The following is a 26106-nucleotide window of genomic DNA, read 5'->3' as shown; positions in this document are numbered from 1 at the left end:
AGAAGTCATTCAGAAGAAATACTATGGGCCCGATTTATAAAAGCTTTTAAGCCAGAAAAGTCGTAAAGTTTTGCAACTTTTGGCGGTTTCACGCTACTTGCAGCAACTCTGCCGGGACAGGACGGGGCTCTGCCCACCTGTCATAATCAGCAGAAGTGCCCTCGATTCTTACAACAAAAATGGTACCTCTAGTCCCCCGAATCGGCCCCCATGTCTGTCTTCTTATATTCTTGGGATGGCAATAAGAGTGCTCGCCGTCAGTGACTAGAAGATGAAACTGAATATTGTTTATATTACAAAAGGACATATAATAAATACATGATAAATAATAAGGTCTCCTGCAGCCTTCTATGGACAGATGTCTTACTCCATCCACACGTGACACAATATATAATTTATTTATTTTTATTTCAGATTGGTTTGATATTAAAATAAATAAAATCTCAGTATGCGGCATCCATATGAAATTGGAGCCATTCAGCGATAAAGTGGTAGATACAAGTATCTCTATGACTGTGCCATGCTAAACTCCAACCCGTAATATGGCTACAGTAATTCACAGAGGTCCTTACCGCGATCTAGTCCAGCTTTCCCTAAAACAAGATGAATAACCCCCACAAAAAAAGGGCTAAAAATCCCTGCTCCATCAGGTCCAAAAACAAGAATCAATCACTAATTCCAGCCAGACATAAAAAGCAGTAAGAGAAGAGAAATTAGTCTGTACAAACGTGAAAACTTTTATTGTATGGATGACTTTCATGTAGTCAGGAATAGTTACAGCCCACACAAGGAGCGAGAGAAGGCGGGCGGGCCCAGAGAGCGGGCGGGCGGGCCCAGAGAGCGGGCGGGCGGGCCCAGAGAGCCCAATTCTCATGCTCTAACTTGCCACTCCCTCATTGTGAGTGGGCAGTTCCTCTCATCAGCATTCTGCAAGTACTATAGGTGCACAAACTTTCTTACTCCTCATATCCCAGCACTGCATCTGCCATTATCCAATGCCCTAAACTGAAACCCTGGCTTCTCTGCTCTGTCAGTAAAGCATCTGGGTGTGAATAGCAAGTTAAAGAGTAAAGAGTCACTTTGTGGCCGGGGCTTTGGAATAATTTGTCAAATTATTAAAAGGACCTCATGGTTAAAGCTACAGTGACCATTAAACCTCCCATGCAATTTTTAAAAATTTGCAGTAACAGCAGAACAAAAGCCCCGAAGACGACCAGCCAAGCAGGGAAACATCGGGAGGGCTACATTTTTACATTTCTTTCCTAATTATGTGAGGACCTCAATCATCATCTCCTTATCCGAGCTGTATAATTACACCGTCCGTCTCAGAAGAGGGAACCACTTCCAGAAATTGGAGCAGATGAGATTATAATATAATATTATTATGTGTAATATGAATAAATATACAGTACAGACCAAAAGTTTGGACACCCCCTCCACGTCTCCTGGTAGCGCCTCCAGCCTCTGGACACTACGCCGACAGACACAGCAAACCTTCTTGCCACAGCTCGCATTGATGTGCCATCCTGGATGAGCTGTACTACCTGAGCAACTTCTGTGGGTTGTAGAGTCCGTCTCATGCTACCACGAGTGTGAAACCACAACCAACATTCAAAAGTGACTAAAACATCAGCCAGAAAGCATTGGTACTGAGATGTGGTCTGTGGTCCCCACCTGCAGAACCACTCCTTTATTGAGGGTGTCTTCATAATTACCAATAAATTTCCATCTATTCTCTATTCCATTTGCACAACAGCATGTGAAATTGATTGTCAATCAGTGTTGCTTCCTAAGTGGGCAGTTTGATTTCACAGAAGTTTGATTTACTTGGAGTTATATTCTGTTGTTTAAGTGTTCCCTTTATTTTTTTAACAGTGTGTGTAATATAAAAGTTTGGACACCTTCTCATTTAAAGATTTTTCTGTATTTTCATGACTATGAAAATTGTACATTCACACTGAAGGCATCAAAACTATGAATTGACACATGTGGAATGATATACTTAACAAAAAAGTGTGAAACAACTGAAAATATGTCTTATATTCTAGGTTCTTCAAAGTAGCCACCTTTTGCTTTGATGACTGCTTTGCACACTCTTGGCATTCTCTAGATGAGCTTCAAGAGGTAGTCACCGGAAATGGTCTTCCAACAATCTTGAAGGAGTTCCCAGAGATGCTTAGCACTTGTTGGCCCTTTTGCCTTCGCTCTGCGGTCCAGCTCACCCCAAACCATCTCGATTGGGTTCAGGTCTGGTGACTGTGGAGGCCAGGTCATCTGGCGTAGCACCCCATCACTCTCTTTCTTGGTCAAATAGCCCTTACACAGCCTGGAGGTGTATTTGGGGTCATTGTCCTGTTGAAAAATAAATGATGGTCCAACTAAACGCAAACCGGATGGAATAGCATGCCGCTGCAAGATGCTGTGGTAGCCATGCTGGTCCAGTATGCCTTCAATTTTGAATAAATCTCCAACAGTGTCACCAGCAAAGCACCCCCACACCATCACACCTCCTCCTCCATGCTTCACGGTGGGAACCAGGCATGTAGAGTCCATCCGTTCACCTTTTCTGCGTTGCACAAAGACACGGTGGTTGGAACCAAAGATCTCAAATTTGGACTCCTCAGATCAAAGCACAGATTTCCACTGGCCTAATGTCCATTCCTTGTGTTCTTTAGCCCAAACAAGTCTCTTCTGCTTCTTGCCTGTCCTTAGCAGTGGTTTCCTAGCAGCTATTTTACCATGAAGCCCTGCTGCACAAAGTCTCCTCTTAACAGTTGTTGTAGAGATGTGTCTGCTGCTAGAACTCTGTGTGGCATTGACCTGGTCTCTAATCTGAGCTGCTGTTAACCTGCGATTTCTGAGGCTGGTGACTCGGATAGACATCCTCAGAAGCAGAGGTGACTCTTGGTCTTCCTTTCCTGGGGCGGTCCTCATGTGAGCCAGTTTCTTTGTAGCTCTTGATGGTTTTTGCGACGGCACTTGGGGACACATTCAAAGTTTGCCCAATTTTTCGCACTGACTGACCTTCATTTCTTAAAGTAATGGATGACCACTCGTTTTTCTTTACTTAGAATTTGTATTATGGCAAGAAAAAAGCAGCTAACAGTCTATTCAGTAGGACTATCAGCTGTGTATCCACCACACTTCTGCACAACACAACTGCTGGTCCCAACCCCAGTTATAAGGCAAGAAATCCCACTTATTAAACCTGACAGGGCACACCTGTGAAGTGAAAACCATTTCCGGTGACTACCTCTTGAAGCTCATCAAGAGAATGCCAAGAGTGTGCAAAGCAGTCATCAAAGCAAAAGGTGGCTACTTTGAAGAACCTAGAATATAAGACATATTTTCAGTTGTTTCACACTTTTTTGTTAAGTATATAATTCCACATGTGTTAATTCATAGTTTTGATGCCTTCAGTGTTAAAGTACAATTTTCAGTCATGAAAGTGTAATAAGGTTATGAAGGGGGAGATTTATCAAACATGGTGTAAAGTGAAACTGGCTCAGTTGCCCTTAGCAACCAATCAGATTCCACTTTTCATTCCTCACAGACTCTTTGGAAAATGAAAGGTGGAATCTGATTGCTAAGGGCAACTGAGCCAGTTTCACAGATCTAGTTTTCACAGATAGATCTCCCCCAAATCTGTTTTCTTTTCAGATAATTCAGATAACACATAATGGCAAATAATTTAAATACAGATCAAAGAAAATGGATTTTAACAGAGTATTGGAAATCTCAAAATGCTGAAACCGTTAGAGCAAATTGGGTTGAAACATTTGGTACTCAAGCCCCAAAGAGACAAACCATTTACCGCATTCGTGACAAATTCAATACCACTGGCTCAATCCTTAATGCTCCAAAAACTGCTCGACCCAAAACAGTCTGTACAGAAGATAATAAACAACTTGTTGCTGAAACATTTGTTCAGAGTCCAAAAAGGTCCACCAGAAGAGCCTCTTTGGAATTCTGAATTTCACGAGCTTCTATCATGTGAATCCTGAAATCTATTGGGTGGAAAGCTTATCGTCCACGTCTAATTCATGGTTTATTGGAGAATGATCCAGACAGGCGGCTGCAATTTAGTGAGATTAAGCTTAACAAAATTGAAGAAAACAAAGTAATTTTAGATAACATTATGTGGAGTGATGAAGCTTCTTTCAAATTATCCGGCCATATTAACAGACATAATTGTATTTACTGGTATAATGAGAACATGCATTTAACATTAGAGCAACAACTAAATGAGCCTGGTGTCAATGTTCGGGGTGGTATTTCAAGTTTTGGTGTTTTAGGACCAATATTTTTTGATGATACAGTCACAGGAGATAAGTATCTCGAAATTCTAATGAATCAAGTTGTTCCCCAGTTAAAGCAACAGCCTAATTCAAATGACCTTTATTTCCAACAAGATGGGGCCCCTCCACATTATTCAAGAGTGGTCCGCGAGTATCTTGATGAAACATTTCCTAATAAATGGATTGGCCGAAGAGGCCCACTTGATTGGCCGGCACGTTCACCAGACTTGACCCCAATGGATTTTTTCTTTTGGGGAGCACTCAAGGACAAAGCTTATAGTTGAAAACCAAAAAGTGTCAGTGATATGAAAAATGACATAAGAGATGCATTTCAAGAAATTAATACCCAAAGAGACTTGTGCAAAAAAGTTTGTTGAAGCGTAAGAGGCGACTTCAAAGCTGTGCAAATTGTAATGGAAAACAGTTTGAGCCCCAGCATTGATAAAATTTAAGGGCTTTTGTATTATTGTTCAGAATAAAATGTAATTGGCAATGTTATGCTTGTGTTAGTAAATATAATTTTATAGTGTGTGTGTGTGTGTGTGTGTGTGTGTGTGTGTGTGTGTGTGTGTGTGTGTGTGTGTGTGTGTGTGTGTGTGTGTGTGTGTGTGTGTGTGTGTATGTGTATATATATATATATATATAATATATTCCGGCGTATAAGACGACTTTTGAAGACTGAAAAATCTTCTGTCTAGTCTGGGGTCGTCTTATACGCCGGTAATGCTTTTGAACTTTCAGAAATTGACATGCGGGGATACTCTGGGGGTGTTAATAAGCTGCCGTGGCCGTATCCCTGCCATGTCGGAGTTAATATAAGGTGGAGGGAGTTAAAATACGGCGGCGGTAGGTCCACACAGTCAGCGCTTCTGTGCTGAAACGGACACATCGCTGCGTATTCCCAGCTCCGGACACAGCGCAGGGCTTCTGTGCCGACAGCTTTCACTTGTCACAGAAGCGCTGCGCTGTGTCCGGAGCAGGGAAGTTCGCATCGCTTCTGTGACAATATATGAAAAGCCGGCAATTCAGCAGCGGCATAAGCCGGCACCCGACAATTTAGAATAGAAAGAATAGAGCTTCACACATAGATTAGATAGATAGAAACATGTCAGTCACATATATATGAAGTACAGTGACAGTGCTGGTTACTGTGCTTGTCATCTAGTGTTAAAATAACGGATTTATTTAAAAAAAAATTGGCGTGGGGTTCCCCTTAATTTTAGTCTCTAGCGGAGGTTAAGCAGACGGCTGGGGCAGATGTTTGAAGCCTGGGAAGGGGGTAATACCCACGGAGCTTCCCAGGCTACTAATATCAGCCCCCAGCTGAATACATAGCCTTTACTAGCTATTAAAATGGGGGACCCCCCAAAAAAAATGACGTGGGGTCCCCCCTAATTTAATAGCTAGCAAAGGCTAGGCAGACAGCTGGGGGCTGATATTAATAGCCCAGGAAGGGAGTCATGAATATTGGCCCCCTCCCAGGCTAGAAACACCAGCCGTCAGCCGCCCCAGAAATGGCGCATTCATAGGATGCGCCAATTCTGGCACTTAGCCTCGCTCTTCCACGCTGCCCTGGTGCGGTGGCAGGGGGTAATAGGGCTGGGGTTGATGTCAGCTTATAATGCCAGCTGACATCAAGCCCAGGTTAGTAATGGAGAGGCGTCTATAAGACACCCCCATTACTAACCCCATAGGAAAAGTTAAAAAAAACACAAACACCCAGAATAAAGTCCTTTAATTGAAATAAACACACAATTCTTTATTGTTCTAAATTAAACCATACTTACCATCACGCCCATTCCAGCTGAAGCCAACGATCTCCTGCAATAAAAGAAAAATAATAAAGCAACCTCATCCTTACCTTTCCATGGTTCCCATGACAGCTTCAGCTCTGCTACATCGAGATGACAGGCTGGACCGCAGCAGAACGCTGCCATCCAGCCTGTCATCCCGCAGACACTGAGAAGCGCAGGCATGCTTGCGCTCCTCAGTGTCTCGCTGTGACGGCATCCAGATGAGAAGACAATGAACTCAGCTCACCTCCTGGACGTCCGTCACTGACAGCGTGGGAAACTTCTACTGCGCATGCGGGGAGCAGGAGAATTTTCCCACGCTGTCAGTGACGTGCATGAGGTGAGCCGAGTTCATTGGACATGATCTCGGCTCATCTGGATGCCGTCACAGTCAGACACTGAGGAGCACAAGCATGCCTGCGCTTCTCAGTGTCTGCGGGATGGCAAGCTGAACGGCAGCGTTCTGCTGCGGTGCAGCCTGTCATGTGAATGTAGCAGAGCTGGACCGGTCCTGGGAACCATGGAAAGGTAAGGATGAGGTTGCTTTATTATTTTACTTTTATTGCAGGAGATCGTTGGCTTCAGCTGGAATGGGCGTGATGGTAAGTATGGTTTAATTTAGAACAATAAAGGATTGTGTCTTTATTTCAATTAAAGGACTTTATTCTGGGTGTTTGTGTTTTTTTTAATTACTTTACTAGAAATTCATGGTGGTCATGTCTAATATTGGCGTGACCCCATGAATTTCGGGCTTAGGGCCAGCTGATAATGCCAAGCTGGCCTTAACCCCTTTATTACCCAGTGAGCCACGGCACCAGGGCCCTGGATGAGTTGGGTACAACGCCAGAAGATGGCGCTTCTATGAACGCGCCATTTTCCGGGGTGGCTGCGGACTGCAATTTGCAGCGGGTGGGGCCCAGAAAGCTTGGGCCTCCCTGCGCTGCAGATTCCAGCCCCCAGCTGCCTAGTTGTACCTGGCTGGACACAAAAATAGGGCGAAGCCCCACGTCTTTTTTTTTTTAATTATTTCATGAAATAATTAAAAAAAAAAAAAAGGGCTTCCCTATATTGTTGTGTCCGGCCAGGTACAAATAGGCAGCTGGTGGTTGGGGGCAGCCCGTTCCTGCCTGCTGTACCTGGCTGGACACAAAAATATGGCGAAGCCCAAGTCAACATTTTTGGGAAAAATTAATTACAAAATTAATAATAATTTAGGGACTGCATCTTTATTAACCCCTCAATTGTCATTTAGTGTTAAAATAAAGGATTTTTTAAAAAAAATTGGCGTGGGATCCACCATCATTATAGTCTCTAGCGGAGGTTAAGCAGACGGCTGGGGCAGATGTTTGAAGTCTGGGAAGGGGGTAATACCCACGGAGCTTCCCAGGCTACTAATATCAGCCCCCAGCTGAATACCTAGCCTTTACTAGCTATTAGAATGGGGGACCCCCCCAAAAAATGACGTGGGGTCCCCCCTATTTTAATATGTTTATGAGTGACAGTTTTCCTGCTATATACCTGCATGTCATAAGAATTTAAATTAAAAAAGGACCATGTTAAATTCAAATCTGTTTTTTTTTTTTTTTTTTTTACCGGTGTTTGGTATGCGTTGGAAAAGGGGTAGTCTTATACGGTGAATATATCTTAAACTCTATATTTTAACAGGAAAGTAGGGGGGTCGTCTTATACACCAGGTCGTCTTATACGCCGGAATATACGGTATATATATGTATGTACACACACACACTAGATGGTGGCCCGATTCGAACGCAACGGGTATTCTAGAATAGGTATGCAGCCGACGGGGCGCAATTAGCAAAGCGGTGTTTAAATTTGGCGGCAATATCGCTGATTAGTCGCGACCAATCAGCAGACGTCAGACGCGACTAATCAGCGACTTTGGGGCCAAATTTAAACAACGCTCTGCTGATCGCTGTCGCCGGCCTCGACCAATCAGCAGAGCGTTGTTTAAATTTGGCACCAATCTCGCTGATTAGTCGCGACCAATCAGCAAAGAGGTGTTTAAATTTGGCGCCCAAATCGGTGATGTCGCGGCCAGCGACCAATCAGCGATTTTTATCACAAATGTCCGGACCTTTGTAACACCATGCGGATACTGTGGGGACATCAGCGGCTACGGTGTGAAGGGAGGATCGGGGAGCGGCGCTGCGGGTCGGGATATTTCTGCTGCGAGCGCCCGCTCATGTCCCGGGTTCTCGCAGCAGAAGTATCCGCACAGGCAGCGCCGCTGACATCCATGTGGCTAGGGTGTGAAGGGAGGACCGGGGAGCGGCGCTGACATCCAATTGGTCGCGGCCGCTATTTAAATGTGCCGCACAAATCGGTGATTGGTCGCGGTCTTGGCCCACAACCAATCACCGATTTGGGCGCCAAATTTAAATATCGGCCACGACCAATCACCGATCTTGGCTCCAGATTTAAACACCGCTGTGCTGATTTGTCACGGCCGATATTTAAATGTGGCGCCCAAATCGGTGATTGGTCGCAGACGCTGCCCGCGACCAATAAGCACAGCGGTGTTTAACTTTTGCGCTAAGATCGGTGATTGGTCGGGTCTGAAGACCGCGACCAATCATCGAATCGTCTTGGTGAGGACCGGGTAGCGCCACTGCCTGTGCGGGTACTTCCGCTCCGAGAAGCCGGGACATGAGCGGGCGCTCGCAGCAGAAGTATCCCGACCCGCAGCACCGCTCCCCGGTCCGGACATGTGTGTTAAAAATCGCTGATTGGTCGCTGGCATTGCCCGCGACCAATCACCGATTTGGGCGCCACATTTAAATAGCGTCCGCGACCAATCAGTACAGCGGTGTTGAAATGTGGAGCCAAGATCGGTGATTGGTCGCAGGCAAAGGCCGCGACCAATCAGCAGAGCGGTGTTTAACTTTAGCGCCAAGATCACTGATTGGTCGCGTGCGGAGAGCACGACCAATCAGCGAATCGTATTGGTGAGGAGCGGGGAGCGGAATCGTATTAATGAGGACCGGGGAGCGCCGCTGCCTGTGCGGATACTTCCACTCAGATGCCGGGAGATGAGCGACTGCTCGCAGCAGAAGTATCCCGACCCGCAGCGCCGCTCCTCGGTCCTCCCTTCACACCCTAGCCGCTGATGTCCCCACAGTATCCGCATGGTGTAACAAAGGTCCGGACATTTGTGTTAAAAATCGCTGATTGGTCGCCGACGCTATTTAAATGTGCCCAGCGTCGGCGACCAATCAGCACAGCTGTGTTTAAATGTGGAGCCAAGATCGGTGATTGGTCGCGGCCGATATTTAAATTTGGCGCCCAAATCGGTGATTGGTCGCGGGCAGCGTCCGCGAACAATCAGCACAGTAGTGGTTAACTTTAGCCGCAAGATCAGTGATTGGTCGCGGGCCAAGACCGCGACCAATCACCGATTTGTGCGGCAGATTTAAATAGCGGCCGCGACCCAATTGGATGTCAGCGCCGCTCCCCGGTCCTCCCTTCACGCCCTAGCCGCAAGGATGTCAGCGGCGCTGCCTGTGCGGATACTTCCGCTGCGAGAACCCGGGACATAGCGGGCGCTCGCAGGAGAAGTATCCCGACCAGCAGCGCCGCTCCCCGGTCCTCCCTTCCGCATGGAGGTCAGCGGCGCCGGCGGTCCATCCGCTGCTACCAGCCGGGAGATGAGCGCCTCGCGCCGCTCATCTCCCGGCTGCATCGCCGCTCAGCTCCGTCCCGCAGATGAGCCGCTAACGGCCGCCATCTTTTTTCAGAAATCCCGCGGAGCTGATTGGCCGCTGACGGACCAATGAGCGACGCGGAATTTCCTGGACAGACAGACAGGATAAGACGATTATATATTTAGATATAGATATATATACAGTTATATGAAAAAGTTTGGGCACCCCTATTAATCTTAAGCTTAATGTTTTATAAAAATTGGTGTTTTTGCAACAGCTATTTCAGTTTGATATATGTAATAACTGTTGGACACAGTAATGTTTCTGCCTTGAAATGAGGTTTATTGTACTAACAGAAAATGTGCAATCTGCATTCAAACAAAATTTGACAGGTGCATAAGTATGGGCACCTCACCAGAAAAGGGACATTAATATTTAGTAGATCCTCCTTTTGCAAAAATAACAGCCTCTAGTCGCTTCCTGTAGCTTTTAATGATTTCCTGGATCCTGGATGAAGGTATTTTTGACCATTCCTCTTTACAAAACAATTCCAGTTCAGTTAAGTTTGATGGTCGCCGAGCATGGACAGCCCTCTTCAAATGATCCCACAGATGTTCAATGATATTCAGGTCTGGGGACTGGGATGGCCATTCCAGAACATTGTAATTGTTCCTCTGCATGAATGCCTGAGTAGATTTGGAGCGGTGTTTTGGATCATTGTCTTGCTGAAAGATCCATCCCCTGCGTAACTTCAACTTTGTCACTGATTCTTGAACATGATTGTCAAGAATCTGCTGATACTGAGTGGAATCCATGCGTCCCTCAACTTTAACAAGATTCCCGGTGCCGGCATTGGCCACACAGACCCAAAGCATGATGGAACCTCCATCAAATTTTACTGTGGGTAGCAAGTGTTTTTCTTGGAATGCTGTGTTTTTTTGCCGCCATGCATAATGCCTTTTTGTATGACCAAACAACTCAATCCTGGTTTCATCAGTCCACAGGACCTTCTTCCAAAAAGAAATTGGCTTCTCCAAATGTGCTTTTGCATACCTCAGCCAACTCTGTTTGTGGCGTGCTTGCAGAAACGGCTACTTTCGCATCACTCTCCCATACAGCTTCTCCTTGTGCAAAGTGCGTTGTATAGTTGACCGATGCACAGTGACACCATCTGCAGCAAGTTGATGCTGCAGCTCTCTGGAGGTGGTCTGAGGATTGTCCTTAACTGATCTCACCATTCTTCTTCTCTGCCTTTCTGATGTTTTTCTTGGCCTGCCACTTCTGGCCTTAACAAGAACTGTCCCTGTGTTCTTCCATTTCCTTACTATGTTCCTCACAGTGGAAACTGACAGGTTAAATCTCTGAGACAGCTTTTTGTATCCTTCCCCTGAACAACTATGTTGAATAATGTTTGTTTTCAGATCATTTAACAGTTGTTTTGAGGAGCCCATGATGCCACTCTTCAGAGGAGATTCAAACAGGAGAACAACTTGCAAGTGGCCACTATAAGTAGCTTTTCTCATGATTGCATACACCTGGCTATGAAGTTCAAAGCTCAATGAGGTTACAAAACCCAAAAAAAGTGCTTTAGTAAGTCAGTAAAAAGTAGGTAGGAGTATTTAAAACAAGAAAATGATAAGGGTGCCCATACTTATGCACCTGTCAAATTTTGCTTGAATGCAGATTGCACATTTTCTGTTAGTACAATAAACCTCATTTCAAGGCAGAAACATTACTGTGTCCAACAGTTATTACATATATCAAACTGAAATAGCTGTTGCAAAAACACCAATTTTTATAAAACATTAAGCTTAAGATTAATAGGGGTGCCCAAACTTTTTCATATAACTGTATATATATATATATATATATATATATATATTTTTTTTTTACACATACATCTGGCAGCGGCTGCTCTAAGTGGCTTGCATAATACATCAGCATTAAACAGGTGAGTGTAGACGGAGCTGCATTACATTTTCATCACATCTGTTGTCATGGCAACAGAGCATGAGCCCGGCGCTGGCATGCTGCCAGCCATCTCCCTTTAATACGGGCTGCAGTCTGTGGAAGCAGAAATAAAAGGCGAATGATTCCTGAAGGCTTCACCAGTAGCGTCTGTGTAGTATCTCATCACCTAATAAAGCAGAATGACATCTATAAAAGAGCAGATGAAGCTGGCGGTGCTCTTACATAGGACTGCCGGAAGCCTCACTCGGGGAGACATTCCGATTGAGGATTATTGTCTGCACAATTTCGCTGCCTCCGTAAGATCTTTATGGCAGCTCCAGAGTTGAGCGTTATTCCGCACTGTGATCTGTGCGCGGGGACAGATTATAACGAACAGATACCGACGCACATCCATCCCGTACGCAGCCGCTGCAATGTATTATTACAACTCTCACCAAAACCACCAGCAGTCAGACTAAGGTCTAACAGAGGGGGGGGGTGGGATCCAGAGATGGGAACCCTACCCAAGACTGTCTAATTGGCCAAGAATTAAGTCATCTCTGCTCTTGTGGCTGCTATTGCCACTGTCTGGTCGGATGATCATTTTAGCTGCAATGCCACTGGTCTTCACCAGGCACAACAAACTATGACATTTAGGCTACTGTCTCTGCCCCCGCCGATCCTGCAGCGACTACATCACATCAACAAGGTGTCCGTCACCCCCCAAACACTAACTAAAACAAGTATATGGTCGTATAGGTGGACTTAGGTTTCCATAAACCTTTACTGTCCAGAAAATGCAACTTGGGGGGGGACTCTGTGTGCCCTTAGTATGGCCTGGAGGTAACTACACTGTTCTGCCCCCTGAATAAGCACACCAAGGATCCTCCCAGTAACTTGACATTGCTAGCTTGTCTTGAGCGATTGCTGCCTGATCAGAACCCTCCTGCATGCGCTCACACACCTCTCTGCTGCAGCCGCTTGCTACTCATCCAAGTATATTAGTATAGAGAGCTGCCACAGCATTAGTCTGTGTAAGCAAACACGATGGCTTCTGCATCAAAACTGTGCCAGCGCGCGCGCGCCACCGCAACTGTGCCAGCGCGCGCGCGCCACCGCAACTGTGCCAGCGCGCGCGCGCCACCGCAACTGTGCCAGCGCGCGAGCGCGCCACCGCAACTGTGCCAGCGCGCGCGCGCCACCGCAATTGTGCCAGCGCGCGCGCCACCGCAATTGTGCCAGCGCGCGCGCGCGCCACCGCAACTGTGCCAGCGCGCGCGCGCGCCACCGCAACTGTGCCAGCGCGCGCGCCACCGCAACTGTGCCAGCGCGCGCGCGCGCCACCACAACTGTGCCAGCGCGCGCGCCACCACAACTGTGCCAGCGCGCGCCACCACAACTGTGCCAGCGCGCGCCACCACAACTGTGCCAGCGCGCGCCACCACAACTGTGCCAGCGCGCGCGCACCACCACCACAACTGTGCCAGCGCGCGCGCACCACCACCACTACTGTGCCAGCGCGCGCGCACCACCACCACCACCACTACTGTGCCAGCGCGCGCGCACCACCACCACCACCACTACTGTGCCAGCGGCGCGCACCACCACCACCACCACTACTGTGCCAGCGCGCGCGCACCACCACCACCACTACTGTGCCAGCGCGCGCGCACCACCACCACCACCACTACTGTGCCAGCGCGCGCGCACCACCACCACTACTGTGCCAGCGCGCGCGCACCACCACCACCACTACTGTGCCAGCGCGCGCGCACCACCACCACCACTACCTACTGTGCCAGCGCGCGCGTGCACCACCACAACTGTGCAAGCAAGCGCTGTCAATTAGGATACAGGAAGGGGCCGTGTGATGCTAATTCAGGAGTGGAAGGATGAAAAGAGATCTGGGCCACGACAAGGATGCATCAACCACTTTAATCTGCATATTGATTATACAGCGGTTTCTGGACACTAAAAGGCAAGGATTGTTACCCTAAAGGAATGCTTTTCACAGGGGCTAATACGACTGTAAAATTCGTATTCGGGGAGTAGACCCCCTTTAAAAGGTGACCACTGCAGCCAATCACTGGCCTCATCTACATGAAAGACATGGCCGCTGAGGCAATTGATAGAAATGGCGTCATTGTTGCAGGACAAGCGAGGACCATTGGATCAGAGGTGCTAGTCACGAGATGGATTAACTATGTAATGGTTACTTTCAGCTCTCGGACAATCCCTTTAAGCTGTAATTTTAAATTGTGAGTCAGCCTTTTCAGCAAATGGAGTCGGTAGAAAAAGCTAATGACATCCCAGACCAGCAGTCTTCATACTCCACTAAGAAGTGGTCCAGAGAATAAATAAAACCACAATAAACAGAACTATACAGTATATAGAGGAATCCGAAACCCTTTGAACCACATGTACATAAAATTGAGCAAAGAACAAGATTTGCATGGAAAAATAAAATTTCCACATTTGCAAATATCTTTGCATGTGTGCCCTTTACCAACCAACATCCTGATACTAATGAAACAAAGGTTGTCAGATCAGGGTCAAAATGGTCATGTTTAATGAGAGTAATGCATCCTAGTTGTTTTACATTATGCTCCAAGTGAGACAAGATGCTAAAGCGGTGCAATTCTGTGGATATTAGGTGGCGTGCAGCACTAGTGCACAATTAAAACCCTACCAGACTAGACTCTTGCACTAAAAAGGAATCGTATCAAAATTTCCACAGGATTTCTACTCCAATCGGTGTATAGTTACTCGCTGAACCACCTGTCAGAAAAGCCATTAAAAGAAAAAAAAAAAAAAAATGTTTTATTCAACTCCCATACGAAGCGGCAGGATTTATTGAGCTTTTTTCTTGCGATACGTTCTGAGCAAGAACCACTGACCCGAAACGGACAGCACAATGCAGGATTATAATGCGTGTAACCATACAAAACACTTACCAAAGTGAGATCATGTACAGAAAGGGTAATTGGCAATTTTAAATAAAAATTTGAAAATAAAAAAAAAAAAGTTATATTAAACATTTATAAAAAAAATAGCAGTAATAAAAAACAGTAAAAGAGCAATAAAATTGATTGTTATAAACGTTTTGCTCCGTGGGAAGAGAGTGAACCTGTATGACTACCAAAATGGTTACGCTTTTAAAGAACGTCCGGAAACCATCGCCTAAAGACTAAATTCACATTGTGCTTGCAAAGCTCCCGATGCGCGAGTGAAAAGTATCCTAAGGCTCCTATATCTGACAGAAGACAAAAACAGTGTCCTTTTGGCCTGTGTCATGCCGGTATGTGTCAGTACGCTTATTTTACAATCAACTTTATAAAATAGTACAGCCTGCCGCGCTATTCCACGAAAAAGAAAAATATACAGAATATATAAATATATTTATCACATGGTACAAATTCTTCCAACATGGGGGCCTGTGGGAGAAGGATCCCACCCACTGTGTGCACAGTACCGTGCCATTTATCGGAGGAATATGCTGATTGTACTGTAACCACTGTTTGGATTTTTTTAATCTGAAGACTAATAAATCTGGATGATTTTAGACCAGAGAGTTCTGGTTTTTTCCTGGAACTCAAGTATTGATTGGGAGACTAAGGCAGTGTGCACATGTGGCAGATTTGTTGCGTTTTTGATGAGCTTTTTGCTGTGAAGATTTGTAATAAAACCTGAAGGGTTTCCTGATGTCAGCGTGAGGAGACTTATAGGCCATGCATGCTCCTTTGGGAAATTAAATATGTAAATTGCCTCTTTAGAGAGGGAGAAGACTAGAACTCTAATGTCACCTATTGGAAGTAGCAATCCTAAACATCAATACTGAACCTTGCCATATAACTTGGGATAAAAGCCAAATCAGAATCTCAATTTGCAGACACGGTGTTTTGGGATATTGCCCCTCATCAGTGCAAAGTATGAGAACTAATTTGGCTGGGTGATCCTCTCACCTAGCCAAATCAGATCTCATACTTTGCACTGATGAGGGGCAATATCCCAAAACACTGTCTGCAAACTGAGATTTTGATTTGGCTTTTATCTAAGTTATATGGCAAGGCTTGTTAAAGGGTCGATACCGACTTTAGGGATTGCTACTTCCAGTAGGTGGCACAGAAGTTTAAGTCCTCTTCCTCTCCAAAGAGGCAATTTGCATATAAAAAAAAAAAAGTGTGTATTTTACGCTGTGTTTTTCTTGATAAGAGGTGCAGAAATTTCTGCAACAAATACTTAATGTGTGCTCATAACCTAAGGGTCCATTCACACGGATCAACCGGCGGCACAATACAAGTGCCGGTCAGTAAACCTTTACCAATCAGCACAGGCAGATCAAAGTAAAACGAAGCGCACTGAGCAATCCGTAATATTGCTCAGTGCAACCATAGTTCTCAGCAGCGCGAATGCCGTTTACACGGGACGATGCACCGCCGAGAACAATATTTTTTTGCATTGTGCAAAAGATCATTTCACCCAATGATTGAGCTCATGGGGTCATCGGCAGCCTGTTAACACTGCAAGATAATTGTGGAACAAGTGTGTTATTAAGAACGATTATCTTGCAGTATAAAGGCCTCATACTCATGCCGTGCACCTACCACGTTTGCCGAAGTGTGTTGCTTTTTGCTTTCTATGCATTAGGAGGTTTTTCTCCGGCTTACACCGTACAGGGCTGATAAGACCTTTACTTTATTGAAGAATTGAAAAAAAAAAAAAAAAAAGTCTACTATCGTCCACTCACCATTTTTAGAAAAAACATATCATGAAAATAAAGAACGCAGATCACTTCTGCTTAATTGTGATCACTTTTGCTCTCTGCCGTTCTGCACATACTGTAATAGTCAGCAATATTAACTTTAAAAAAAAACAACAACTTGTTCTGACAGCTGTCATACTAACCATCACTTTTATAGCTTTTTGCTGCAGCTCCCCTGCACAGTCTGGTTGCCTCTGTGCAAAAAAAAAATGTGAAGGGGTACAGCTCCCAACTTTATGTGACTCCCACCAATCCAAATGAAGGTGATGCAGCACTAGTTTAGCACTGCACCCCAGTCATCTGCTGTGCAGGGGAACTGCAGCGCGGCTTATTAAAAGTGAATATCCCTGTGTACGTAGGAAGGAACCTCTGTATAGAATGAAAACTTTAAAGGGGAAGCGGTGCCAAATTAGTTCTGCAGCTCCTTCATTAGGAAACCACCAATCATAAAGCATATCCCGGATTGGTGCGGCACCCATCCCCGGGGTTTTTTTCCCCTGAGTGAGCCATTCTCCGTGCAGGGGAACTGAAAAACAGACTTTTTCTAAGTGAAAGGCTTTATGGTGTCCCAGCAAAAAACAAAACAAAAAAAAAAAGGTACAGTAGAGGTTAAAATTTTTTTACAAACACTTTTTCCCCCTATTCTAGAAAATCTTAAAATTCTATAAATTTTTTTCAACCAAACTGTACCAAGCACAAGGAAAGGCGACACGTCCCCCGTCCTGCACGCGCGCGCGCACACACACACACACACACTCTTCAGCTATGCTGAATGTAAACATGACATCCCCATTAGTCATACAATCGCTCTAATGGAGCAATTAAGATAAGATGCCGACTGCAACGTTAATTATTCATAGAACTGCAGAAAAAGCGCTCACACTTTATCACAGGCTTAAAAGCGGACACAAGACAAGGCAGGAGGGGGGGGGGATGTACTGTTTAACTGCACGGCAGCAGAGACCCTCCTGATGTGGCTGGAGCAGATTGATTAAGTTTACAAACTAGTAGGGGCAATAATACTGAACGGAAGCCTCGCTTATCATACAGACTGGTCTCCTTGTCCATGGCAGCCAATCAGAGCCCAGCTTTCTTGTGATAAATAGCTCTGGAAAAATGAGAGCTGCACTCTGATTGGTTGCTTGGAGCAATGTGGCCCGTTTGAACGCCGGGAAATCAAGCATTTTATCAATTGTTAGATATATAAGCTACGAGCTGAGAGATTTTATTTTATTAGGTGTTCCAAGTGGAATTTTTTTTAGTTTTTTTCCCTAAAGCGCTTTAGAAAAGTTTTTTTTTTCCCCAAAAACATTTTGGGCAGCCTTTTGATTGGATACTGTCTACTTTGGCACAGACTCCATCAGGATCCACTTTAAGGAAGTGACGTACTTTTTTTCTTTTATTATTGCAACCAGGCATTTTGCAAAACCTGAAACTAGGAGTCTTTCAAACATTTTTTGTGACATTTGCTTTGGGGTTTTTTTTTTGCAGTGGATCAGCTAAAACAAAAAGCCTCCTACTTAATGTGTGCACATGCCCTTAGCTTAAGTGTTAGCTGCAGACATTTCTGCTGAGTTGGCAGGAAAAACAGAGTAAAATACGCACATTTTTTTCCCCAGTATAATCAGGGCTTTTTTTTTTTTTTTTAGTGTGATGTGAACGGTGACTTAAAGTTGGCTTTACACAAACATCTTCTCACTATAATGTGCTGATCAGTGCTCAAGTCAAGGGATATCCAGACTGCACTCACTCCATCGGAGGCGAGCGGGGCCGGTCAGGTATGGTGCACCTGTCCTATTCATTAGGACACCTCTGCACAAGTCCTGGCGGATATCTGCTGACATGACGTCACCTGCTCCGTTGTGGATGCGATTACCCCTTTAAAGCCCTTTTACACAGGCCAATGCAAACGGTATTGGGACGGAACAATCATTAGGTCCCCATATAGTTTGGATATTGTGGGTTGCAGCACACCCTGTTGATTTTTAGACCTGCAACCAGACAGGGACCAAGAGCTTGCTTTTCTTATTTTTGCTTATTTACAGGGACCAACGTACTTACGGACCCCCTTTAGTATATATACTTGATAAGACAAGCTTCATCAGAGGCAATGGATGAAGAAAGTCAGACCTCTAAGCTGCTAATTGCAAAAGTAGTGGTGAACATGTGCCTGGAGAGGAGCGAGCCTCCGAGCGGCCACTAGTAGACGGAGGGGGTAGGCTAGCCGGAGGGAGGTATTAGAGGGTGGCTCCTGCACGTCCTGCCCGACTTCCTACTTCTCTATTTTCAAACACGTAGAAAGCATGGCTGAAGGGGTGTGTGCTCCGGGGGGTGTGCGCCTGCCCTGCCACTGCAAACAAAGTACAGACCGCTCAGAAAGAACCCATTACTGCTAAAACAGGAATTCATGCCAAAACTATGAAGCAATCCAGCGAGAGAATGCAGAAAGGTTTATGGCAATCCCTGTAACCCATCCAGAAGGAAGAAATAACAGCTGCAAACTACTCCACACAAAGACTTATTCTTAGCAAGCTCTGTACAGTAATGATATAACATTATATAATACACACACAAACATATACATATATATATATATTTTATTATTACTTTTTTTAACATATATTTTTTAATAAAATATATATACAGTTGTGCTCAAAAGTTTACATACCCCGGCAGAATTTTTCCCTTCTTGGCCTTGTTTCAGAGAATATGAATAATAACAAACCTTTTTCTCCACCCATGGTTATTGGTTGGGTGAAGCCATTTATTGTCAAACTACTGTGTTTTCTCTTTTTAAATCTTAATGACAACCAAAAACATCCAAATGACCCTGATCAAAAGTTCACATATCCTGGTGATTTTGGTCTGAAAACATGCACAGAATTTGACACAAATTTTGTTATCATTCATATTCTCGGAAACAAGGTCAAGAAAGCAAAAATTCTGCCGGGGTATGTAAACTTTTGAGCACAACTGTAATATATTGCTGCAATACTACAATTTTCAGCGTGTTCGCCCAAAATGCCGCAGGAAGAGACACTAAAACAATTAATATTACAGCAGCGTTACGGTAGCAGTCCAGAAGGGAACACCTCTTGCAGTTAGGGAATCAGGAGACAGAAAAAATATATATTTCTTCTACGAAAATTTATTCAAAAAAAAAAAAAAAAAAAAAAAAAAGAGAAGAAGAAGAAATAACCTAAAGTCACACTCCGGATAAATGCAGAAGTCCCCCCCCCCCCCTTCAGATTTCACCAAATCTTCAGCTACTGCAGCTTGCCTTAAAGATCCTATCCCAATATGCAATAGGTGCAATAATAGTAATATTAACAAATATCTCCAATTAGAAATATAGTATATTTTTCTGATTTGCTGTGTCTCTTTCCTCATGTGCAGGCATCGCAGGACCTTAGGTATCCATGGTTACGACCACTAGCAACTAGCTAAATAACTATCAGTGGACATAACCATGGATACCCAAGGTCCTGCAATGCCTGCACATGACGAAAGAAACACAGCAAATCAGAAAAATATACTACATTTCTAATTGGAGGTATTTGATAATATTACACCTATTACATATTGGGATAGGATCTTGGAGATGGGAATACCCCTTTAAACCTCAGGTCAGGAACCTGTGCAAATAATAACTATAATCTTTGCAAATGTCCTGAGTAAATACTGTAACATTTCTCTAAAACGCCAAGAAACCGGGGAGCGTAAGGACCCCAATGGGTGCAGACCACACTTTCACTAGTAATCAGAGAGAGAAAAAAAAATCCTGAATAAAACCACATGGCGTGTAAGGACTTGTCTACATGTAGCATTTTTGGAGTTTTTTTTCCGGGCGAAATAAAAGCAGCGTTTTACAGTAGCAGCAGATGTAAATTAGATTTTTAAAATGTCATTACTTTAGGGGTTTTTTTTATCTGCAGCGTAACAATTTCTTTCAATGTTTTTGCTGCATTTTTTACCCATTCAATGCATAAAAAAAAAAAAAAACACATTAAATACACACATCACCAACAAATCAAAACGCACATAATGTACTCAGCGTTTTTCAAGTGGAAAAAGAAAAAAAGGCTGCAGTAGAGCACTGTGTGAACATACCCTAAAAGTGGATCAAAAATATATTTTTAGTCCCAGATCGTTAATAAAAAAAAAAAATAATAATAATCTAGGAGAAAACAATCTTGGCATTTTATTACTAGTACGGCGCTAGATAAGCCTAATTTTAGTAGCTAATTAACTGGTGACAAAACAACACATAACAAAATAAAAGTGGCAATTAAATTAATTACAGACGCAAAAATCAGTATCACAAAATAGGTTCCTCGGAGCGCTGCGAGCACCAAGCGTTCTGTCTCCATGGAAACGCTTTGTGCCAAGAACGTAATCCATACCCCGCCGCTACGATCCGACCTCATGAGTTCATTCATTATCGGTCTTTACCAGTTATCTGAAACCTGCAGCTCTATAGTTGTTGTGATACAACCCCCACCAGCATGCCCTGACAGCCGGCAGGAGTTGTCGTTTTCACTCTCTATAGTTTTACCATAGAGCCACAGTTTGCAGTTGACTGGTTGATATCAGACGCGTCCTTAAAGGGGAGTTCCCATATTTAATACAGTGGTGTTACGCTGCCATCTCCATCAGTCCCATAAACTTTACAACCACTTTTATACATCAGTGTTTGAATACAGGACTAAGATATAAGGACTGGACACGTATCTCCTAGCCAGAAAGCAACACCTTCATAGGAAGAAACGAGGCGGCGGAGTTTGAGTCAGGAGACATGTGTCAAGGTCCGGCCGTCAAGGTCCGGCCGTCAAGGTCCGGCCGTCAAGGTCCGGCCGTCAAGGTCCGGCCGTCAAGGTCCGGCCGTCAAGGTCCGGCCGTCAAGGTCCGGCCGTCAAGGTCCGGCCGTCAAGGTCCGGCCGTCAAGGTCCGGCCGTCAAGGTCCGGCCGTCAAGGTCCGGCCGTCAAGGTCCGGCCGTCAAGGTCCGGCCGTCAAGGTCCGTACTCTGACCGTGTGAAACCGAGCAGTCACAACCACGGCTCAATTTAAACAAAGTACATAGGATCTCAGTTATCATGACTGGCAGAAACCCCAGCACTCTGACACTTGTGATTTTGAGAACACCCCTTAAGTATTACATCTCGACCCTTCTTCCCATATCAGCAGCAAGATGGTTGGCAGCTCCCGCCAGGATTAGTGGGCTTAACTGATAACCATCTAATGGGTATGGGCACCATCACACCACTAGCGGGGTACTTGGCCCACTTTCACAGTTGTTTTCAGCCTTCATTCTTCTATATGGAACGCTGAGCAAACAAAATACAAGCACAAGTTTTACTACAGTGGCTTTTATGACTGGATAAGAAAATTGCTTAAATGGGTATTCTCATATCATAAAGTGACGCCGCTACTTTGTCAGGCGAGGGTCCGACTTCTGTGACCCCCAAAAAACCTTGATGATAGAACTGAGGCCACGCTAAACTGCCCTACTGCTTTTCGCCATTACAGGAGCCATGCAGAAAACTTCTCATACAAGTGAAAAGTATCTACAACACAATTTTATTAAAAAAAAAAAAAATAAGATCTAAATACTCACTCATCTCCATCGGGACACATTCCTGTGGTTTCATCGTATTTTGTACAGTAAACGTCCGGACTGTAGTTAAACGTCCCATCTCGTCTTCGGATGGGTCTGCGACGTCGTTGGTTTAGGAAATGCCAGTGAAAGCAGGTGAAGGGTCTATGCTGAGTACATTTGTGCTGCAAAAACAGCGGGCACTGCTCGGTCCGAAACTCCTTCAGATACCTTTAAAAAGGAGGAGGGGGAGAAATGAAGTGTTTAGACAGTTTCTATGCCTTACTAGACAAGATTTAAAGAGTCTCCAGAAAAAGGAAGGCAACCCATAATCCACAAGAGAGAGAGGCAGCTCATAATAGGTAAGAGGAAGCGAGAATTGTCTAGTTCTGAACCCGCTTTTCTTAGAATTCTACATCTGTTGTTTCTCCTGGAAACATATGAATATAATTGACAATTCGCTATTCCTATTGTCACATGGGCGTGTCCCTACAGAGTGTGAAACTGGAAGTGCTGATTGGACAGCTTCAGACTGAGCAGGGACACGCCTCTACAGAGTGTGAAACCTGCAGTGCTGATTGGATAGCTTCAGACTGAGCAGGGACACGTCCCTCCTGGTACATCAAGCTGTCAATCTGTATCATACATTTCCAGGAGGAATAACTGAGGATTGGCACAATGCAAAGGTATAATTAAAGGCTCCTGATTTGTCATTTGTTAAAGGGAGACATGTGAGGAATTCTTACAGACCCTCTTTAAGACACAGCAAGCACTTCCCATATTTCCTCCTGATAGAAATGTGTCAGGATCCATTGCCTTTTATGCAAAGTGTTGGATCGCAGACAAGGTGCAGCCAACTGCTCTTCTTACTGTGTCCAAAAAAAATCACGATCGCTGTCAAACACACTTATTCGGCCGATAGTTACCACCCACCCGCCCTTAAAACACATGCATTTTTGGTTTGGCTGAGTGTGCAAAAGTTGTGAATGGACTGAGTGGAATAAGCAGCAGTCAGACACCCTGAAAATAAAGGATCAGGCATGTTGATACTCAACATGTCCAATCCTTCTTTTCACTAATTGGGGGCAAAAAAAAGTCAGTACACCCCCATACAACTGAGCATTGATTTTGTGTGTATAGTGGTATGTCAACAATCAAGCAACAAAATGTTGCTTCCACTGGAAAAAACAGGGGGGATGCATGCCTGACTGTCCCCAAGCAATCCCTGGGAGAGTCAGTGCCAACACTGCTGGAATGGCACCGGCACCTGAGGGGAGTATAGGTGATATTTTAAAAGGGGTTGTCAGAGTAGTTGGAAACCACTTTATCAATTGTGACAGCTGCATTTGGGGAGTTGGAAATGTGGCGAAGGTGGCACTCTCATCGCAGCTAGGGTTTTTGTGAAGGACCCCCACGCCTGTGATTATCATACACCTATGAAGCCGTGCTAGTGAAGGACCCCCACGCCTGTGATTATCATACACCTATGAAGCCGTGCTAGTGAAGGACCCCCACGCCTGTGATTATCATACACCTATGAAGCCGTGCTAGTGAAGGACCCCCACGCCTGTGATTATCATACACCTATGAAGCTGTGCCGATAGCTGCAGCAGAGGACACAGACAGATGAGGGCCCCTGTGCAAGAACCATGTATGTGAGCTGTTTGCAGTTCAATAGCGCCTCATAATGCACAACTGCACCGTCTTCGGAGGTGGTAGTAGCCACCTGCGCTGCTGCATAGATTGCCCCTTTGCCATGTCCGCCCCTGTATGGCCAGGCTTCCCTAAAGTATTGCACAAGCAATTGCAGGTTCAATCCCCCCAGAGAATCATCTAGCAATAACTTAAAAGTTAAAAATCTCCCATAACGTTAGTAAAATTGAGTCATTTTGCACTGGTGCACACCTATGCTTGCAATCTGATGTATTATTATATTCTATCCCCCCCCCCCAGAAAAGAATAAAAATAGAAAAAAATATTTAGAAATGGCAGAATGGCTGTTTCATGGTCACTGACCTCCCAAAATAAAAAGTTGAGACACAATAAAACAGCCCCATGCAACTCTGATCGACCAGGAAACAAAAAGTTAAAGGGCTTCGACGACAAGGAGATATTGGCACATAAGAGGGGCCTCTGCCACATTATGACCCCCTTGTCTCTATGGGGTGCACTACTGCAGCTAGCCCCGGACTGATCGCTGCTAGCCACATGGTCAGTACATAGAGGCAGCTGCACACTCCGGGGATGGAGCGCAGCCGCATGTTCTCCACCAGAGGAATGTGGCGTGCAGACCCGGGGAAGGTGCGGACCGGCAGCAGCGGTACCAGAGGAGCCCGCGGGCAGGAGGCTGCAGGGCGCTGACATTCTGCATTACACAGAAGGAGGGAAAGGCTTTTATGTGAAGGGAGCAGCCGTCCGGGAATGAGCAGGCGCCGCTCGCAGCGCTATTCTCAGACGCGCCCTGCGCTCTAGCGGAGCGTAGCGCACAGCCAGGAGGCGACACCCTGCGCTACGCAACCGACGTAACGGCTCTGCAAACAGCAGAAGGGGCACGCGAGCTGGGAGAAAAACGCGCCCGGAGCAGCGGAAAGCGGCCAGCGACGTCCCAGCAGCTCCCGAGCCGCAGCCTAAAGCCGCACACAGCTTCACTGACCAAAGTGCAGGAAAAACAGCCCTCTCGTTACACGACCAGACAATGCTGCCCCCTTCAATACCAGCAGCCACTGCCTCCCGCCCCGTGCCCGCCACTTACGTGTAGTGAGTCGGTTTCTCGGTCTGCGGGGAGCCGCTCAGCGCCGTTTTCGAAACCGACGGCATTTTCAGTCAAAACAAACATGAGCGCATGCGCGGGAATCCGAGAGAGCCATCTCTAGTCACGCCCTCCGTCTCTGAGTGACAGGACCCCGCCCCCGGGCACTGCCCTCTCTGAATGACAGTATTAGATAGGACACGCCCACTTTCTGGGTAAAAGCTCCACCCACAGCCTCTCTGATATTTGCGAGAGAACAGTGAGCCCCGCCCTCTTCTGTCTGGCTCCGCCCCTGTGTGATTGGTTTTCTGACGCGGCGCGCTGGCAGCTCATAGGTCCACGGTCACGTCCACGAGAGTCTGCAGATCTGTGGTATAGAGCTGTACGGGGATTCTTTCGTATAGGGTATACATGCGGTAGCGTCAGGGCCTATATGAGTTCTTTTTGCGACTTTAGGGGGACAATGCTTACAACAGATAGTGTAATCACCCCTCCAATCCAGCAGACCGGCCCCTGGATTGAGACTGCGGTGGGCATAAAGCATATGTGGCACCCCAGGGGCGGACATGTTGTGTAGCCACAGAGGGGCCCAAGCTCTCAGGGACCACATCTAAATCCATAGCTGGTGCAAGTGTGCATTATGAGATACAGGGGCCCACTATAGCGCTCCCGCACAGGAGCCCACTATAGCGCTCCCGCACAGGGGCCCACTATAGCGCTCCCGCACAGGGGCCCACTATAGCGCTCCCGCACAGGGGCCCACTATAGCGCTCCCGCACAGGGGCCCACTATAGCGCTCCCGCACAGGGGCCCACTATAGCGCTCCCACACAGGGGCCCTCCTCTGTCTGTGTCCGCCTCTGCATCTGCACCACCACTCCAATCATTTCTAATGTGGCTGATTACACCGCTCCGTTCTGATGGTTTTAGCAACCGAACCTCCGCTGGTACACAAGTCATCACCTATCCCATGTACATAGGTGATTGTTTGGAATAGCCCTTTAAAATGCATCTGTCCCAGATTTCACCATACAAACTGCACACATTAGTCAGATCTCTTAGGTTGATGAGGCTCTTGCGCTTACTTTGAAAATCCAATTCAGAATGGCTGTGTAATCCTTTATGAAAGTTTAACGACATTTCCACCCAGCCAGCCTGATTGATGGCTCCTCAGTGTCCCTCCTCCCCACTGGGATCTCACATTGCTCAGTACAAGCTGCAGCTGTGAGACGGGTTGGATGTACAGAGGCTAAATACACTTGGACTCATGAGCACTTTCACTCTTTAGCTGAACTCCTA

At 45.7% G+C, this 26106-nt stretch overlaps 1 protein-coding gene across 2 annotated transcripts in view; it reads right to left on the bottom strand.

The window, feature by feature from the left end:
• The window catches only part of UNKL (unk like zinc finger), a 79165-nt gene extending 54212 nt beyond the window's left edge, over positions 1–24953 (bottom strand). For both annotated transcript variants that reach the window (XM_073648084.1, XM_073648085.1), the window contains exons 1-2: positions 24812–24953; positions 22081–22290 (exon numbers count right to left, since the gene is read on the bottom strand). In XM_073648084.1, coding sequence (XP_073504185.1) covers positions 22081–22290; positions 24812–24876 — 275 coding nt within the window. In that variant the 5' untranslated portion in view covers positions 24877–24953. The remainder of the gene's footprint in view (positions 1–22080; positions 22291–24811) is intronic.
• Positions 24954–26106: the final 1153 nt, after the last annotated feature.

Source organism: Phyllobates terribilis, unplaced genomic scaffold (assembly GCF_046119375.1).
Source record: "Phyllobates terribilis strain yellow unplaced genomic scaffold, ASM4611937v1 Scaffold_9__5_contigs__length_417890890, whole genome shotgun sequence".
Taxonomy (NCBI): Eukaryota; Metazoa; Chordata; class Amphibia; order Anura; family Dendrobatidae; genus Phyllobates; species Phyllobates terribilis.
Note: the sequence above shows the minus strand (reverse complement) of the source record. Positions and strands in the feature narration are given on the sequence as shown.